Below are 19,357 nucleotides of genomic sequence, written 5' to 3'. Positions count from 1 at the left end.
GAATGGTGGTTTAGGAGTTGCTTTTTCTCTCCTTCTCCAATGGAATTATTGATTAAGATCAAATAATCACATGGATGTCCTTTGCAAATACAGACAAGTACTGGACTTGTCACTTGTAGTTCCTGGTCTTTGCTGACTTGCTAAATAAATACTTTATACTATACTGATGTTCTAAATTGCATGACAGATTCTTTCATCAAAAACTCAAAGTAACAAACATTTTAAAGGGGTGGCTTGTGTCAGCTGTTTGTCTCCAAACAGAAAGAGTTGGCAATATAGTCTTGACTCTCATCTGGCCGAAGCCACGGTGGTAGTGACAGGCCTGCTTCCTACCTTGGAAGGAAGAAAAGGAAACAGCAGAGCCTTAACCCTTCTCATGCCCAGGTTCCCCTCCCTGACCCGAGATTCCCTGAGTTGTGGCCACAGAGGCTCCAGCCCAGAGCAGTCTCACTCAGAGCTGATCAGGGAGGGCGGGTGTGGAGGCCTCACTGTTGTCTGCAGCGGAGTACCCAGGTTTCTGCTTTACAGGACACCAAGGCTTGGGCATCTTCATTTCTCAACAAAGTGAATTCTACGTATTTTTTTATGTTTCTTAGAATTCAATTCGCCACAATCTCTCTCTGAACCGTTATTTCATCAAAGTGCCACGTTCCCAGGAAGAACCAGGCAAAGGCTCCTTCTGGAGGATAGACCCTGCCTCCGAGAGCAAGCTGGTAGAGCAGGCTTTTAGGAAAAGACGGCCCAGGGGCGTGCCTTGCTTTAGAACCCCCCTGGGACCTCTCTCCTCTAGGTAAGGACACAGGAACCAGAGCCTGCACTCACTGTCAATAATACCACCTCAGCATGTTGGCAGAGATCCCTTCCAAAAAAGAAGATCTGCGGATGCCCATACTGGTGTTGGGGTGGGGACTGGGAAAAGGTTGGTTGTGTTTCTGTTTCCTACTGCCTTGTGTTCCACCTGTACTGCTTGCCGTTTCCTTGAACTTAATGCATATCTTAGAGTGATTAGACTCCAGTAGGCAAGGTCGTGGGGCCACACGGTAGTTCTTAGTTCTTCTAGTAGGTAAACAGTTCTTTAAAGTGAGTTTCAGTTTTGTAAACTTAAGATTTCTTCTTTGCCTGATTTTAGAACAATATGTTTCACATTCATTAAGAATGTTTTTAACCTAAAAGAAATGAGGTTACTAGAAGCCTTAAGGCCCCACAGTCTGCTCACTGCCGATTCCTGCTGACTGGCTGCATAGAATCTGCTCTGGGATGGTAGCAGCCTTCTCATGGAGCTGAGCAGCCTGTGGCATGCATGGCATAGCACTGGTACTGTCCATTGAGCCTCCCTGGGTCTCCAGCTCAGCCTGTTTGTGAGTGCAGAGAAGGTCAGACATACAGACCTGTACTCAGTTGGCAGGAGACAGAGGCTTCCCTTTATAAAGATTAAATGGATGCATCATTTTCGGGCCATCACTGTAAAAATCCCCCTGTCTTCTTTTGGTGACCCAGGAGTGCCCCAGCTTCTCCCAACCATGCCGGAGTGCTGTCTGCTCACTCGAGCGGTGCCCAGACCCCCGAGAGCCTGTCGAGGGAGGGCTCCCCAGCCCCCTTGGAGCCTGAGCCTGGCGCCTCCCAGCCCAAGCTTGCTGTCATCCAGGAGGCGAGGTTTGCCCAGAGTGCACCAGGTGAGAGCACAGGAGAAGAGGTGGGAAGAGCTGGGAGTGGGCCCAGACAAGGATGCCTGCATCCGGCACCAGCAGAGCAGGACAGAGAGCCCTTGGGAAGCTTTGGACCTGGCGCTTGGCACTTTGTATAAGTACCTGAGTGTGCTGTGGAAGGAAGGTTTTGGGGAAACTGGTGTCACTGGGATTTTTTTTTCTCTCTTTTCTTTTTTAAACCCACCTGCAGGTGTGGTGGTGTGTGATCGTACTATTACCCAAGATGCTGAGGCAAGGATTGTTGTGAGTTTAAGACCAGCCTGGCATATACAGTGGAACCCTGTTCCTAAAAACAAAACTAAAACGATAGCTTCCTTTAAAAAAGCCCTTTCCCCACCAAAAGAAGTTAGACAAACGAGGCACTGATTGGAACAAAGCGACGACACAAAATAGAATGTGTGCCTTGGTAAAGTTGGAAGGTGGCCATTTTGACCACTAGGCTCAGTGGCCCGGAGAGCCAGGAGGCAGCGGCTCTGGATGCTGTGTGTGTCTGCGTTTTGTGCCTCCGCCCTGTCAGAATGAAAGTGTTGTCTCTGGGCTCAGATGGCATGCCTCTGACCCTGTACAGGGCGTATTCTTGAAGGAGGAGTATTGTCAAAATCACAACAAAACAAGAGTTTGCAGTTTGTACTGATTAGACATGGAAACTCAATGTCCCCGTTAAGACAGTACATGTGAGCAGAAGCTGCCCAGTGGCTAAGGGCATCCCCTGCTTCGCAGGGCCCCGGTTCAGGTCCAGGTTCTGGCACCCACATTGTGCTTTGGTTCTAGAGGACACAGTGCCGTCTTCAAACTCGTGTGGGCACCAGGCACATATGGTGTACCGACACAAGAGCAAGCCAAACACTTAAGCAGATAGACAAAATAAATCTTGAAAAAATTTAATAAAAAGATCTTACATGTCTCTCCTTTGTAATGTTCTGTACTTTAAAATCTAGTGCTCGTGTTAGTAAGAGCTTAGTGTGGGAACTGTAAGATCGAGGGCCAAGCAAGCTCAATGCTGCCGTGCTGTCTCCCAACAGGGTCACCTCTCTCTAGTCAGCCCGTCTTAATTACTGTCCAGCGGCAGCTACCCCCGGCCATTAAGCCTGTCACCTACACTGTTGCAACCCCAGTGACCACACCCACCTCTCAGCCACCTGTTGTGCAGACGGTACATGTTGTCCATCAGATACCAGCAGTCTCAGTCACCAGTGTGGCTGGACAAGCTGTGGTCACTCAGGCTGCGGTGCTGGCTCCTCCTAAGGCTGAACCACAAGAGAATGGCGACCACAGAGAAGTCAGAGGTGAGCAAGAAAGAAACCCTTAGCTTCTCACCCTGATTCGCCCAAGACCCGGGGCTCGTCTGGTCTCGTTTGCCCTGCCTGTTGTGATGTGCTCCTTGGGGCTTTGGTTCTTGTTCCCTTGCTCCCTTGTAGGGGGAGCAATGCTGGAAATGGAGCCTGGCTCCACAAGCACCCTGGAGAAACCCTGGATCACCAGGCTACCCCCTAACCCAGTGGTACTTGGTTTAAAGATTTTCCTTTTGTTTTTCAATTGTATTTGTGCGTGGGTGTGCGTGGGCACGTGCTCTTGTGTAAATGCCACACGAGTCCAGGTGCCCTTGGAGGTTACAGGTGGTGGATCCTCTTGGAACTAGAATTATTGACCAACATGGGTGCTGGGCGTCAAGCCAGGTCCGCTATGAGAGGAGTATGTCCTCTTGACCATTCAGGTATCTCTTTAGTCCATTACTTGGTTTTAAACATTTTTTGCAGTACTATGCGTCAAACCCAGGGCTTTACAAATGCCAGGCCAGCGCTCTTCTGCTCTGCTGATTTATCCCCTCCCCACCGTCCCCGTCCCCACCTCCGTTTAAGACACACAGTTTAAAGCCTAGCCTTACTGTGATCTTATCCTAAGCTTGACAGTAGCTGCAGTGGCGGTGGGACACTCGTTTTTAAAGCTCGGCTTTGCAACAGCATATCATCTCTCCCTTTTCTTTTGATTTCAGTGAAAGTAGAGCCTGTCCCTGCAATCAGCCCAGCCACACTAGGTGCTGCTGGCCGAGTCATCCAGGCGTCACAGGCCACCCCTGTTCAGACAGTGACCATCGTGCAGCAGACACCTTTAGGTCAACACCAGCTTCCAATAAAAACTGTAACGCAAAACGGAACTCACGTGGTACCAATGCCTGCAGCAGTGCACGGCCCGGTGAACAACGGTAAGCAGCACTCGGCATCCCCCAGCATCTGCACTTGGCTGCTAGGGCTGCAGCCGGGGCTGAGGCTGGGTGCACAGAAGGGAGCTCAGAGTTTGCTTTTGTCCTGACTCAGTGGTCTTGATGCCCTGGGCAGTGCAGTGGGGCGGGGAGTTGGCCAACGGGGCTCCCACTAGAGTAGGGCCTGAAATGTTTTTGCCACAGCCCCTTCACTCGTAGAAAGTTTTCTGTTTTCATTTATTTATTTATATTTACGTTTATGGGTATTTTGCATGTATGTACATCTGTGCACCACATGCATCCAGTGCCCATGTAGGCCAGAAGAGAAGGTATCAGATCCCCTGGACTAGAGTTACAGGCAGCTACTTTGTGGGTACTGGGGATTGGACGTGGTTCTTCTGTAAGAGCAGTCAGTGTTCTTAACCACTGAACTATTTTTCTAGCCTCTCCCCCAGAAATTTTTACAACATTCCAGATATTTAGGTATGAAAATAGGTACCTTCTTTGTCTCTATGACCAAATACCTAACAGGAAGCAATTTCCTGTAGGAAGGATTTATTGTGGCAGTTTGAGAATATAGTGCATTGTGGAGCCCAAGGTAGCTGGCCATATTGTATCTGCTGGTGGCAAGCAAAGAGATGGACACTGGGCGCAGCTCCCTCCCCCAAAGTCGGCAGGAATAAAAGCTGTGAGTGTGAAGGTCAGAGAAGAACCCTGTTGAGTTGGTTCTCTCCTTCCACCTTCCTGTGATCAAGCTCAGGCGGCAGGGAGACTGAAAGCGCCTTCACCTGCCGAGCCTCTTTATGACGGCCTGTAAAGACAAAAGCAACTGCATACTGATAAGAGATATGTGCTTAGTTACTTTTGCATAAAGAATTAAGGCTTGCCATAATATTTGATACTGTAGGACTTGGAACTTAGAGTAGAGTTGGTGTGTTCTTTTTTGTAAAAAACCTAGGACTAAAGAGACTGCTGAGTGAGGAGCGCTTGCTCTTCTAGAGCTCATGAGTTCAGTTCCCAGCATTCATATCAGGTGGCTCACAACCACTGGTAACTATAGCTCAAGGCATCTTCTGGCCTCTGCATGCTACACACCCACATATACGAGTTTTCACAAACACATATAGATTTACAAGCATGCACATAAATAAATATAAATTTTAAAACACTATAAAACAGCGTAAGATTCAGTACATGTATCAGTTCACAAATGTGAGGGTCGGAGGTCAGGGTTCAGTACGTCTGTCAGTGCACACGTGGAGGTCAGGGTTCAGTAAGTGTGTCAGTCAGTACACACATGTGAAGGTCAGAGATTAGGGTTCAGTACATGTGTCAGCGCATATGTAAAGGTCAGGGTTCAGTACGTGTGTCAGTCAGTGCACACATGTGGAGGTCAAGACGAGTTTGTGAAATCTGTTCTCCTTTCCACCTTGTGTAGGTTTCTGGACTGACCTCCAGTGGCAGTTCAGCAGGACAGGCAGCAAGTGCCTTTACCTGCTCAGTCATCTCACTAGCCTGTGGTTAGATTTTACAGTTGCTGACCCCAAGGAGATACCATTTCTCACAGTGCAGAATAGCAGAAGAATATGTATGGTCATTAATTGTTGTCATAATTCTTTTTTTTTTTTTTCTTCTTTTTTCGAGACCGGGTTTCTCTGTGTAGCCCTGGCTGTCCTGGAACTCACTTTGTAGACCAGGCTGGCCTCGAACTCAGAAATCGACCTGCCTCTGCCTCCCAAGTGCTGGGATTACAAGCATGCGCCACCACCACCTGGCAAAGCATTGCATTTCTTAATAAAGATTGATGAGTCTGAGCCAGGATGTTTCCCAAAGCCTTCACTGGCATTACCCGGCATAGCGGCATGAGCAGTGCAGTGTTTGTGTGTTCAGATCCCAGGCCGCTAAATCTCAGATTCCTTCTGTATTTGATCGGGCCAGGGGTGGGGGGGCGGGCACTGCCTGTTCAGAAACCTTGTACTGTTGCCATTTTGTCAGGGGAACTTCCATGGTCAGTGCTGTGACCCAGGGTGTGAGAAGATAGATGTCAGGAAACACGTGGCAGAAAGCAGCGCGGCCCTGGCCTTTTGTAGGTGGCCAGTGTGGCCCGGGAACAGCTTGTGCTCTGAGCACTGGGAAGGCTACTGCTTTAGCACCTCAAGTGTTTCTAAGGCTTTGCTGTGGAGCGGTGTTTTCTCTGGAGGTCCTTAGCTTGTGAATTGTCAGAGATTGAGGAAACTGGAAACAGAATGCTGCTCTTGGTACTTAGTTTTGAAATCTCTTTGGAGCTCCATTCATGGAAAATCTCAGGGAAGGAGAACTGTGGCTTACACACAGAATCAATAAGCAAATGGAAAGATTGGAAGAGCCCAGCCCTCCCTAACCTGCCTTCTGGAGCACCTTCTGTTGTTGTTCTTGTTGTCTTTAGTTAACCCCTGACCTGGAGTTCGGTGTGGTTCTGAGCTGACACGAGTGATGGGACCCAGACTTGGGTCTGATTGTGCTTGCCTGTAACTCAGTCGGAACTAGAGGTCATTGGGGCTGGTGCTTCCTTCCTTACAAGCGTGTTTTACGGCCGGGGCGTGGTTCTGTGACTTTTTTTTTTTTTTTTTTTGGATTTTAGTTTTTTCGAGACAGGGTTTCCCTGTGTAGCCCTGGCTGACCTGGAGCTCACTCTGTAGACCAGGCCTCGAACTCAGAAATCCGCCTGCCTCTGCCTCCCAGAGTGCTGGGATTACAGGCGTGCGCCACCACTGCCCGGCTGTTCTGTGACTTTATGCTTGCCTGGCATGTTCCAGGGATGAAGTCTCAGCCTCCTAGGTTATCTCAACTGTAGTATGTCGCATCACGCCTAGCTGTAGAAGCTCCAGGCCAACTGAGAGACCTTTTCCCAAAGTTAAAGAGAAGAGATGAGGGGAGACATCCAGTGATGGCCCACACACGTGTGTGTACACCCACACACATATACACATACATGTGCATCTACCCACACACACACACACACCCACACACATATACACATACATGTGCATCTACACACACATGTGCATGTGCATCTACCCACACACACATACTTGTGCATCTACCTACATTTGTGCCTCTGCCCACCCTAATTCAAGTTTTTGTATTGAAAAACCTGATGTGCCCTCTGGTACCAGAAGCTCCTGCCCAAGGTCCAGCACTTCTTCGTGAGGGTAGCTGTGTCAGTACTGACAATCAGGATCCATGCAGTGGGGAGGGCTAGGTGCCTGGTACCTGCCACTTGGCGTACACTTAGGAGATAGAAGAGGTTCTCAGCCACCTTTCACCGGCTCACACTCAGGGTCAATTCTGCACAGCCCATACATGGAAGACCTACTCAGTACCTCAGGACCCTTCTGCTTTCTCAGTTTATGGTCTTTCTCCCTTCCTTCCTCCCTCTGTCTGTCTGTCTGTCTGTCTGTCTCTGTCATTCTTTTAGCCGAACTGTGGATTGGGTCATTGGGGTGGTCCATCATACAAAGGAAACAAACCTGAGTTCAGTTCCTGAGTTTGTGGAGAGAGAACTGATTCCTACAAATTCTGACCTTTACACATTATTCCATCGTACATAAATGATACATAGTTGTGTGATTATAAATATAATTAGTATATAAACAGACAATAAACAGTAAATGTCTCTTAAAGAATGCCAGGCTCAGAGTGCATGGTGGCAGGTACCTTAATCCCAGTATTTGGGAGCCAGAGCAGACGCATCACAGACCCTAAGCTAGCCCCCCTCAGTCTTGTCTCGGTAATGTAGTACTCAGGATTGAGCTCAGGATGGGACACGTCGCTGAGCGTGCAGGCACTATGTATTGATAACCATCTTAGTTTCTACGTGTAGGTGTTTGCCGACATGTACATCTGGGTGTCGCTTGCCTGCCTGGTACAACAGAGGCACGGCCAGGGTTGGAGCGCCTGGGACTGGAATTACAGATGGTTATGGGCTGCCATGTGGGTGCTAGGAACTGAACTGCAGTCTTCTGGGTCTACAGCCAGTGCCAGCTCACCAACTTTAGAAGTTAAGTGTTTGTTAGTTAGTTAGTTAGTTAGTTAGTTAGTTAGTTAGTTAGTTTTATGGTACTGAGGATTGGATTGAACCAGTAACCTTGCACATGCCAGGCAAGAACTGTGTCGCTGAGCTATCTTCATACAACTAATTTTTAAATTTTTTGAGACTGGGTCTGTATAGCCCTGGTTTGCCTCAAACTCACTATATAAACCAGCTGAGTTTGAACTCTGACTCTGGTTCCTGAGTGCTGGGGTTAACACCCTAGCCCAGAGTTTCTGATCATCTTACAATAAAGAACTAAAGTTCCCTGTGCTCCAAGACTGTGGACCCCACATTCCTGTCCAACATGCTGCTTTCTTGTCCCCACAGCAGAGGGATTACGTTCAGAATGCAGTAGATGCTTCCATGGCGGTCCCCCCATAATGGCTGGCCCAGGTGGCTGACCCCCGATGTCTATGTCTACTAGAGCTCAGCTGTCTGACCCCAGCTGCCTGCTGCAGCCTGAGCCTCTGTGCCTCTGCTGTGCTTGTGCCCTGCTGCTCTCTGGCTGGCTTGAAGAATGCATCATTAGTCTGTCAAGATTCTCAAAATGACGAGATATAACTTAGCCCTTGTGAGTTAGAGAACTGAGTGACTCTCCTCAGGCCCCATCCTGGTCCATTTGTGTTACTGTAACAGTATCTAATACTAGATAAGTCACAGTTCGTGAAAAAGTTACTGTCTCTTAAGGTTGTTGGCCTTGCCAGTGTCAGGCCCCATCTACCACTGCAGAGCTTCCTGCTGTCATGTGGCAGAAGGCAGGGTTGCTGACTATACTGCATGCAGTCCCTCATAATGGCTCTAATCTATTGTGAGAACAGTCTTCATGTTGAAGCCACCACAGTGACATTGTGTCCTGAGTTGGTGCTCTACCGACAATTCCCAGATCCATGTATTTGAGGGTACGTGTCTTTTTCTAGTTAAATTTCTGTGGCCTCCTGTGTGTCTACAAACTTGGGCAGGTGTAGAGGTGAGCGTGGACCAGCACAGCAGCTCTACCTCTTTGCAGTGGCCCCTGTGTATGTGGGGGGGTGGGGGGGAGCTCTCCTGCTTGTGCCACATTTGTGTCCTCTTTTTCCCCTCAGCTCAGGAAGTGGGCAGGGCAGGGCCTGCGTGAGAGCTGTTTGTAGCACGCCTCTGGCATGAAGCTGTAGAGTCAGTCGAGATTTGAGCTTTAAGACAGGCTGGAGAGCTGGGTGGTGGTGGTGCACGCCTGTAATCCCAGCACTCTGGAAGGCAGAGGCAGGCGGATTTCTGAGTTCGAGGCCAGCCTGGTCTACAGAGTGAGTTCCAGGACACAGCCATGGCTATACAGAGAAACCCTGTCTCTAAAAAAACCAAATCAAAAAAAAAAAAAAGACAGGCTGGAGATAGCCTGGGCCTGGGGAAGCCTAGGCCACTTGCCAGTCCCCCCCCCCCCCCCACACACACACACACACTTTCGGGACTAGGCAGCTGGCCGCTCAGCATGAACCACACTGGGAGGAGCTGACAAGGGCAGCTAATTCCTTCTGCATAGCTGCGTGACAGCATGATGGCCACTGACAGTTGGATTGCCCTCCCCAAATTGTAACATGTTTTCCCAAGTCCCCGTGGCAGCTCATGCTGCATGTCCAGTGGTGTAGGGATCCCCAGCCTTAAAAATTGAGTGTGGGACAAGAGCAGGGTCTTCCCTTCCTTTGTGGGTGTGTTCGTGCTGTGAGCATGTTTCCTGGTGCCTGTGGGGCAACAGGGCTGCTCTAAAGAACCTGGCAACTTGAAGGGGCTTTGTCTGCTTGGGAGCTTGTCTGTGTTTTGGAGCTATCTAGAGAAACAACCAGCAGACCTTAACATACATAAGTATGTGCAGTTAGGAGGAAAGAGGCCTTGCAGGTTGTGGTGGCACATGCTGGTAGATGCAGGAGGATAACAACTTGAGAAAAATAGACCTAAAGTATCTGCTTGGATAGGTGTGAGGCCAATAAAGACAGACCTGCACAGAAGAGAGGGTTGCGGCAGTGGGAGGGCTAAGTGAGAGTAGGACTCTTCCTCACTGAGTCTTCAGCCTTGTTCCTCAGTTACTGTGCTGAGGCCCATCTAGGTTGGTAGGTAATTAGTTTTCTTTGCTCAGTGTGTGTTTTACATAAGCAATAGCTTTGACAGGAACCTCCGGGATCGTTGTGCTGATAGTTAGGTACCTAGCTAGTTAATAGTTGGGTGATAGTGGTTCCCTCGGGCAGGTTGACATGCAGGACTGCCCGCTCGCTGCCTCAGCTGAAAGCCTTTAGAGCCGGCAGGGCTGGGCGCGCTATTGCTCCTTTGGATTCTGGCATCCTGGAGGGGGGGGGGGGGTCTCTGAGTTTCAAAGCCACATAGCAAGTTCTAAGCTACCTTCCTAGCGTAAGCGTGTCTTCTTTGTAGACATAGCCTTAGACACCATCTTGAACAGTTGAGAAATGGCTCTCTCAGCCAGAGCAGCCTGTCTGTCTGTCTGTCTGTCTGTTTGCTTGTTTCTTTTTTTTGGGGGGGGGGGTGAGACAGGGTTTCTCTATGTAGCCCTGGCTGTCCTGGAACTCACTCTGTAGATCAGGCTGGCCTCAAACTCAGAATCCGCCTGTCTCTGCCTCCCAAGTGCTGGGATTACAAGCATGCGCCACCATGCCCGGCTCAGCCTTGTTTCTTATTTGGAGGGAACAGTTCTCTATCGCAGTTGTGGGCTCTCGAGTAGCTTGTGCTTTTGGTGGAAGCTGCAGAGGTTTTCCTTACTGAGGGAACTGACCTGCCGCAGCCCTCCTCTGCCCTGTAGGGCTGTCCCTGGGGTTCTGTGTAAGACTCGGAGGGTTTGTGGTCAGGCTGTGCAGCTGCTGTTGCGTTCTGACGCTGTGTCCGTCCCTCCGGCAGTGGCAAGTCCTCTCCATATGCTGGCCACCCACGCCTCAGCATCGGCATCCCTGCCCACCAAGCGCCAGAACGCAGAGCAGGCGGAGCAGCCGGAGCTCAAGCGAGTTAAAGCAGAGGACGGCGAGAGCATTGTCATCGCCCTGAGCGTGGACGCGCCACCAGCAGCCGTGAGGGAGAAGGCGCTGCAGAACTAGCTGGAGAGACTTTTCCTCAGACATCAACTTTGTGGTGCCAAAAGGAGACGCTGCCTCTCACTGAAGCAGGGGCAGGCCTCGGTGGGTAAAGGGCCCTGCGGTCGGACTTCACCTCAGCACTGAAACCACGAACCCGGGTGGCCTTAAAACTCCTTAATTTAAAGACATCGTACACTTGAAACACCCACAGCAGCAACCCTGGCTCCAGAGGTGGTGTCTGTCTCCACAGCACTCGCTGGGCTGCCGTCTGTGGGCTCAGCTTTTACTACAAGCAAGAACTCCAGGTCCCAAAGGACTGAGTCTCCTGTGAGGACGCAGCACCTGCTACAAGTGGATCTCGCTGGCTTTCCTTTAGGGGACAGAGCCACAGCCATCTGCTGCCCTCGTAGGACCCGCTGGCTGTGGCTGAGAGACAAGACAGTATTTTGTTGTCCACATGTGGAATTAGAATACTTGGGGATGTCCTTTCTTTACTAAATAATGGGGTCTTTGACATTTCATATCACTCCATTTCTACTCTGGAAATTTGAGATTCATTTGGGGGAAAGAGCGCCATTCTGTTTGTTTCTGTGGTTTGATTTTAGCCAGTGGGATGGTTTGCGCTAGTCTGTCCTGCCTGTGTTTGGGTGGCTTTCCCTTAGGACACCTTCCCGCCCACATCCGTTCAGAGCAGTTACCTGATGAATTTGACCTCCCTTGTGCCATTGTAGAGGGTGGGTGGGCTGAGGCTGCATGGACCCATGAGGCCCGGGGGCATCAGGACAAGAGGCCCTGGGAGCCTTCTAGCCTTCAGGCTGCACGCACCTGCTCTAACTTGCGGGTTTTGTTGTTTGTTTCTTTATGTAGACTTTGTCCTTGGCGTAATTTCCCACTCTAGTAAAACAAGTCTCCTACATATTGTGTATGCTTAAAGCAACAGATCCATCCCTTCCTCCCTCCTTGGGAAACACATCCAGCCCTCTGTCACACCTTTTCAGACCAAGGTCATAAATCTCTCCCAGAACCTAGGGAATCGTAGGAGTCAGCCCTGGCTTCTGATTGGTCATCTGCATAGCACACTCACAGCAAGAGCTGTTGGAGAGATGTTTCCAGTTCATTTGAGGGTCTTGGGAGTGAGACCCTGTGGCCAAGTACCAAGCATCCAGGCCATTTTCTGATTCTCAAGAGGTTTCTCTGGCTTTTCAGAGTGAAGTCCCACACTAATCCTGACTTAGGTTGTAGAGTAACAGAAGGGTGAGGAGAGGTGGGAGGCAGCCCAGCAGCCCAGCCCACACTCAGGATCGCCGCTTGCCTCGCCAGAGCATCTGGCCGGAGCTGAGCACCGGCAGAGGGCGTTAGCCTCAGTGGGAGTTTTTCCTAATGTCATCATCATAACGTTATTTATTTAAATGTAGTTATTTTGGTATTTAATTTTTTTTAAGAGAGGGGGGGGAAACCCTGTATTTTCCTGGTAGAATGAAATGGCTCAGAATGGTATATTTAGGCAATTTAAAACGTTATTTACATAAAGACCAAATATGATGAGTCTGTTCTAAGCATTGCTTCACCCACTGTACGGAGCTGTCACGATGTTACTGCAGATGATGCGTGTTGACATGGAGTTACTGCACACAAGCTGGATTTATATAACTCAGCCACTTAAACAATAAAGGTGAGACATGATTGAGTGAGAGCGTGTCCCACGGCAGTCTGCCTTTGGACTCCAGCCCCTCCGGGCAGCAGTCCGCCTCCATCGCTTTGCAGGTGACCTCGGAATGTCTCTCTCTTAAGGTTTGCCATTTGCAGAGGACTTTAAGGCACGTGGGTTGTGTTGTGCCCAGCATGTGCATCTAGACTGTGGGCCTCAGCTAATGTGGTACGCTGGCAGGAGGTCCCCCTCGTCAACAGTGGGCTCAGGTACCACCAGGGGACATAGTGGAGACATGTGTAGCATGCTTGTTCTCTATGTGAGTGAGGTCTGCAGACCCGTTACCTCTGAGCCCCAAACAGACCTTATGGGTCTGCAGGGGGCTCTTTTGGGGATCATAGAAAACATTTAAAGATGGAAGGAGGATTTTCTTTTTCTTTAAGGCCACCTTCTCAGTCTCAAGTGAGTGAAGTGTGCCGAGAGGCACGCACTCTCCTTTCTTGTTGCTGCTGTATCGGCCTTGCTGCTGCTCTGCTGCATAGGAATGTCAGGCTGCTGAGGAGGGCGGAAGCTGAGCGGAGATGAACCGAGGACTAAGCCCAGGCTCCCTCCAGTGTTTAAGACACTGCTCTAGTTTCGTGTTCATCTGAGTTCCTAGAAGCCCCTCCACACACAAGAGCTAGCCTTGCCTGCTTTAGCCCTCGACAGATGTCTAATGTAGGGACACATGGTCCCCACACAAGTGGCTTGCAGCAGTTCCCAGGTCCACTGCGGCACCGAGTCTCTCTTCGACCTTTACCAAACTTCCAAGCTCCCTCAGGGACTAGATAACTCGAGCAGCGTTGGCTTAAAACCGCACAGAACACAAAGGGAAGCTCACCTGGGTCCTGGGTCCAGCGCATTCCAGAACGTGTGTGGCTAACTTTGTACAGCTATTCCCCACACTGCAGAATGTGTTCACAGACAGCAGCTGGTCTCCATAGATACCCCACCCCACTTCCTGGTCCCCTGGGGGGGGGTCACAGAGTAGCTGTAGTAGTGCAGAAGGGGTTGGGGAGCATCAGGACTTGGATTTTCTGTGCTATGTGGTACAAGGAGAGAAGTGACAATCGTGAAGTCCGAGCATCTGCAGTTCAGGAGTAAGCAGAGTGCTGATCTGTGTGCAAAGATTTGAAATTTTTAAAAAGTACCAAGTTCCTGAAATTCAATAAAATATTTTTATTAATTTTAATTGAATACAGAGTATCATTGTCTTCTAATAAGCAGATACATCTATCTATACTTTTTAGCCTGTGCTGGGGAGACTGGGCCAGGAACACAGATGGGTGGCCAGCAGTACAGGCTCCTTCAGAGGGGAGGGTGCAGGGTCTTCATGACCCTAGTTGTACAGTCAACTGTGGCAGCTTACTGACATTCCATTGTTAGAGTGTTGTAAGTTGTCAGTCTGGCACACACACACACACACACACACACACACACACACCTGCCCTTTTGACCTTAGGATAAGGTGTACAGGTGTTGAGGTTCCCCAGTGGTAACACTGATCTGCTGCCTTCCACCTGCTGTCCCAAGCCACCCACAGAACCAGTAATAAACATATGGAAATGGCAGGGTGGGAGGCATGTCCAAAGCTAGGAGAAGGCATAGTGGCCTGACCCACGCAGGGGCAGCGTCCCCTACAGCAACAGTAGGAACTGTCCACAAGGCTGCTCTTGCAAGCAGTGGCATTGGGAACACAGAAGGATGTGGGCAAGGAATTGGGAAGGTTAAGTTTGTCTTGCATGTGCAGATATGGTCGGTTTGGTCCCACCATAGCATGGTAATCCTGTATCCTAGCCGTTAGAAGGTATTGGCAGGAAAGTCAAATTCATGGGTCATCCTTGACTACACAGCAAGTTCAAAGCCAGTCTGAGCTACATGAGACCTGTTTTTAAAAAGGGGGCAGGGGGATGGGACACTGACAGGCTGGTGGGTCTAATTGTTTCCTGTTTCCTCTTTCTGTTACGACCCAAAGTTGAGCCAGTTGTAGTGTACAGGGAGGCTAAAATGTGATCCTTTTTACAAACAGAAAGAATACCAGGGAGATAGAATCTGGGGATCCCCGTATGCGGAGGGAATTAGAAATTCCCTGTAATACTGTGCGCCATATTTATCTGGAGCCATCATGGCAGAACTACCTGAGGAACTGAATTGTCTGGGCAATGCATTCAGGGTATGACCTGAGTAGCTCAGGAAAGGTAGGAGAACTCCCCCACACAGACATGGATGTGGCTACAGGACATCTGCACAGCAGTGGCACTTGCTAAGGTAAAACTCACTGAACAAATGGCCCGAAAAGGAAGCTCAACCTAAAGAAGAAGGCAATCATGCTCCAACATGACCTGAACATAAGCAAAAGCAAACACTGTTAAATTAAAATTAGCTATGTGTCCTGTCAGTCAGGGTTTCTATTCCTGCACACCATGACCAAGAAGCAAGTTGGGGAGGAAAGGGTTTATTCAGCTTACACTTCCACATTGCTGTTCATCACAAAAGGAAGTCAGGACTGGAACTCAAGCAGGTCAGGAAGCAGGAGCTGATGCAGAGGCCATGGAGGGATGTCACTTACCGGCTTGCTTCCCCTGGCTTGCTCAGCCTGCTCTCTTAAAACTACCAAGACTACCAGCCAAGGGATGGCACCACCCACAATAGGCCCTTCCCACTTGATCATTAATTGAGAAAACGCTTTACAGCTGGATCTCATGGAGCCATTTCCTCAAAGGAGGTTCCTTTCTCTGTGGTAACTCCAGCCTGTGTCAAGTTGACACACAAAACCAGCCAGTACACTTCCTGAAGTTGAGCAAATGCTCTTTAAATACATCAGCAAGTTATAGACCTTAGACATGAATTATTCAGTGGATAGAGCATTTGGATATGAAAATGAGCTTCAGAGACATAGAGGTTTCCTACAAAAGGAGAAAGATGGAGTTAGCTTGTAACAGGATGTGCTTCATTCCCTGAGTAGAGGCCGTGCTCATTGTAGATCCACAGGAGGCCACAGTTATCTTGGGTCCATGGACCTAAGCAAAACTGGAGAATCTAAAGGCCAAAGAACAAGCAAAGCAAGGTGTTCTTGGACAGTAAAGACAGAGTTCTGTGGAGCTGCTTACATGTGCTAAGGAAGCCCTTGTGTTTTCATCTAAAGGATTATAACATGTAAAGGCTAAGAATTTTAAACCTCCAGGAATGAAGAAAAAGTAAAAAAAAAATATATATATATATATATATATATATATATATATTTGAGCAAATAAGCTAATTTTCTTCTGTTTTAAAAATGTCATCTAAGCCAGATGGTGGTGGCACACGCCTTTAATCCCAGCACTTGGGAGGCAGAGGCGGGCAGATTTCTGAGTTTTAGGCCAGCCTGGTCTACAGAGTGAGTTCAAGGACAGCCAGGGATATACAGAGAAACCCTGTCTCGAAAAAAACAAAATAAATAAATATATAAAAAAATGTCGCCTAAGAGTCTAACACAGAAGGGTAAAGGAACTCTCCATAAAACCCAGAGAGGAAAACTACACTTCCTCTTTGGATCCTGTCTGGAGTCACAGATGAAAAAAAAAAAGGAAAGAAAGAAACAAAATGTCACCTAATTTGCCTCCTTATTAAAATCATTCAAAGCAAAATTTATAATTTGACTTTCAGGATTGTCATTGTTAAATTAGAACATTAATGTTGATTAATGTTTTATGAAGGAAGTGATAAGTTCTTTGAAGTGGTAAAATCCATACTATAAAGTTAGCTTTTTATACTCTACTATGTAATTGTTATAATAACACCTAGTAAAAATAGCTGAAAGTCCACAGGTGAATTTTGATTTTTCCTTTAAACAAACCAGAACAAAAATGCAGAAAATTAAGTAGGGAGGGGAACAAATGTCATATACAGTAGAAATGCCAATGTTCTAAATGGTCTAATATTGCAGTTGAAGTGTCGGGGCTCAGTGCAGCTTGTGGGTAGAGTCGTTTCTTACGACATGCAAAGCCCCAGCTTCAGTTTCTCATGAATGAAAAAGAAGAAAAAGCAGAACAAAGGGCATGACTAATAGGTACGGTGGAGAAGTTTTTGTAGAGAAAACAGAGGACACAGGTTGAGGTATGACAGGGACATCTGGAGAGTCCTGAATGGACATGACCAGGCTCCACTGGGTTGGGTGGGGACAGTGGGAAGAAGGGGGACAGGGACACTGGTCCTGCAGCGAGGAGGCCAAAGATATAAAAAAATGATCATGTCTGGGTTAAATAGGGAAAGCCTCTTTGGGAAGAGCAGCCCAGCCCTAGCCTCTGGGCTGGAGAGTTCAGGGGAGAGGGCATGGTAAGCCAGCCATGCCCTGTAACAGGTAGAAACTGAGGGATGTCGGGAGAATCTGGCAGCCAGATCTGATTTGATCTGTGAAATAGGCATCTCAGCCCTTTGTTCCAGGTTTGAAACTTAACACCTAGCACTACAAAAACTAAAATAATTTGATCTGGGATATAAGTTCAGTGATAGAGTGCCTGCCTAGAATGCAAAAGGCCCTCCCTGGCTTGAAGTCCCAACACAAAAGTTTCAAAACCTGCAGAGAACATGGAAGTGCATATTTGGTTGTGTTGGATGGCTGGTGATCCCTGTACAGAAAGCCAGTGAGTTTGATGCCAACTGAGCTTTCTCAGAAAATAGGCTGAGTTGGCAAGATGGCTCAGCAAGCAAAGGTAGGATTGCTGCCCAAACTGGAAAAGTTCAATTATTAGGACCATATGGTGGAAAGAAGAGAAACAATTCCTGCAAGTCGTCCTTTAACCAGCCAGTGGTGGCAAACGCCTTTAATCCCAGCACTCTGGGAGGCAGAGGCAGGCAGATTTCTGAGTCGAGGCCAGCCTGGTCTACAGAGTGAGTTCCAGGACAGCCAGGGCTATACAGAAAAACCGTCTGGTGGGGGGGGGGGTTGGGGAGGAGGGTGGAGAAGTTGTCCTTTAACCACCACACGTGCCAGACATGGTCTGACTTGATTTAAAAAACAAAAAACAAAAATAAAATTAAAAAAAAAAAACCAAAAAATAAAACCTAACCTCTGTATTTGTCAGAGCCTCTCAGGAGACAGCTTTATCAGGCTCCTGTTAGCAAGCACTTGTTGGCATCCACAGTAGTGTCTGGGTTTGGTGACTATATGGGATAGATCCCCAGGTGGGGCAGTCCTTCAGTCTCCATACTTTGTCTCCGTATTTGCTCCCCTTTCTAAGAAAGACCGAAGTACCCACACTTTGTTCTTCCTTCTTGAGCTTCATGTGGATGCTCTCAGCCAAGCACGGGGTCCCCAACAGAGGAGCTAGAAAAGGACTAAAGAAGCTCAAGGGGCTTGCAACCCCATAGGAAGAACAACAATATCAACCAACCAGAACCCCCCAGAGCTGCCAGGGACTAAGCCACCAAACAAGCAGTACATGTAGCAGAGGATGGCCTTGTCCAGCATGTATGGATCAAGGCTGATGTGTAGGGAACTCCAGGGTGGGTGGGTGGGTAGGAGAACACCCTCTTAGAAGCAGTGGGGTGTGGGGCTGGAGAGATGGCTCAGCAGTTAAGAGTACTGACTACTCTTCCAGAGATTCCAGTTCAAATCCCAACAACCACATGGTGGCTCACAACCATCTGTAATGAGATCTGACTCCCTCTTCCGGAGTGTCTGAAGACACCTACAGTGTACTTACATATAATAAATAAATCTTAAAAAAAAAACAAAAAAAAAACTACACACTTTTTTTTTTTTTTTTTTAAATTAAGTACTTTCCAATCCATCTTGAAGAGAAAAGCTCTGGCAGGATACCAGTTTCAAAATGTGAAAGCTAATCACATGTCTTCCAGGCAACTGCTTGGACTGCATTATGGTCCATGGCTATGGCCACGGCTATAAAACATGCGTCCACTTAGAGGCATCCTTTGCCTGCAGAAAGAAAACGTTAAATAAGAACCACGGAGATGTGGGCCAAATGGGCAGGAGGAATGGCCAGATGCACCCAGGGCCAGTGTTACTATCAACCACATGAGCCTATGGTTTCTGAGAAAGGGGAATGAAGGGGAACCACTTGGCAGCTGCAGGGGAAAGGTGATTATTTTAGCTTGCTAAACGGACTAGGCAAGGCAGAAACAAACTGCACTTCTGCATATCCACATTCTGCAGGGTCACAGGCACTAAGCCAACCAGGAGCTTCTGGGACTCCTGGAAGGGCATTCACGCACTTGCCCACTTTTGGGTCAAGGCCCACACAACAGTGGAAGTTTGAAGACACCGCTGACCCTGAAAACCTACAGAGCTTGGAGTCCACCATTTCTGCCTTTACCCAGAGTAAGCTCGAATCTGGGGAGCAGGCAGTTCTAGGATCTCCTTTTAACACTTGCTCTGCCATCCACAGGGAGCAAGGTGCACTCACTGTCCCTACAGAAGGCATAGGAGCCTGAAGATCCCATGCAAGATATGTCAACGCTGACACCAACTTCAGATGCCAAGGGAGTCCCAGGGATGGGGTGGCCACCTGCTTGCCTCCCCACCCAGCCCCCAGGGCTGAAGCACCAATTCCCACTGTGGGAAGACCCGTTCTTCTGTGTGGACTCTGAGAGTATCTTCAGGAAAGCAAGAAAAACACTGCCTGCCCCCAATACTGCAAA

The 19,357-nt window shown here is 48.6% G+C and overlaps 1 protein-coding gene and 1 non-coding gene across 3 annotated transcripts in view; both read left to right on the top strand.

Annotated features, from left to right (window-relative positions):
* Foxk2 (forkhead box K2) overlaps positions 1 to 13,907 on the top strand; it is a 49,370-nt gene extending 35,463 nt beyond the window's left edge. For both annotated transcript variants that reach the window (XM_052193919.1, XM_052193920.1), the window contains exons 5-9: positions 597 to 790; positions 1,498 to 1,673; positions 2,729 to 2,992; positions 3,700 to 3,909; positions 10,856 to 13,907. In XM_052193919.1, the coding sequence (XP_052049879.1) occupies positions 597 to 790; positions 1,498 to 1,673; positions 2,729 to 2,992; positions 3,700 to 3,909; positions 10,856 to 11,049 (1,038 nt within the window). In that variant the 3' untranslated portion in view covers positions 11,050 to 13,907. The remainder of the gene's footprint in view (positions 1 to 596; positions 791 to 1,497; positions 1,674 to 2,728; positions 2,993 to 3,699; positions 3,910 to 10,855) is intronic.
* Positions 13,908 to 16,154: 2,247 nt separating this feature from the next.
* Positions 16,155 to 16,271, top strand: LOC127695726 (small nucleolar RNA SNORA26). Its single transcript, XR_007980085.1, has one exon. It is a non-coding gene; the product is annotated as a small nucleolar RNA SNORA26 (small nucleolar RNA).
* Positions 16,272 to 19,357: the final 3,086 nt, after the last annotated feature.

The sequence above is a fragment of the Apodemus sylvaticus genome, chromosome 10 (genome assembly GCF_947179515.1).
Source record: "Apodemus sylvaticus chromosome 10, mApoSyl1.1, whole genome shotgun sequence".
Classification (NCBI taxonomy): Eukaryota; Metazoa; Chordata; class Mammalia; order Rodentia; family Muridae; genus Apodemus; species Apodemus sylvaticus.
The sequence above is the reverse complement of the archived record's forward strand: the minus strand, read 5'-3'. Positions and strand labels throughout refer to the sequence as shown.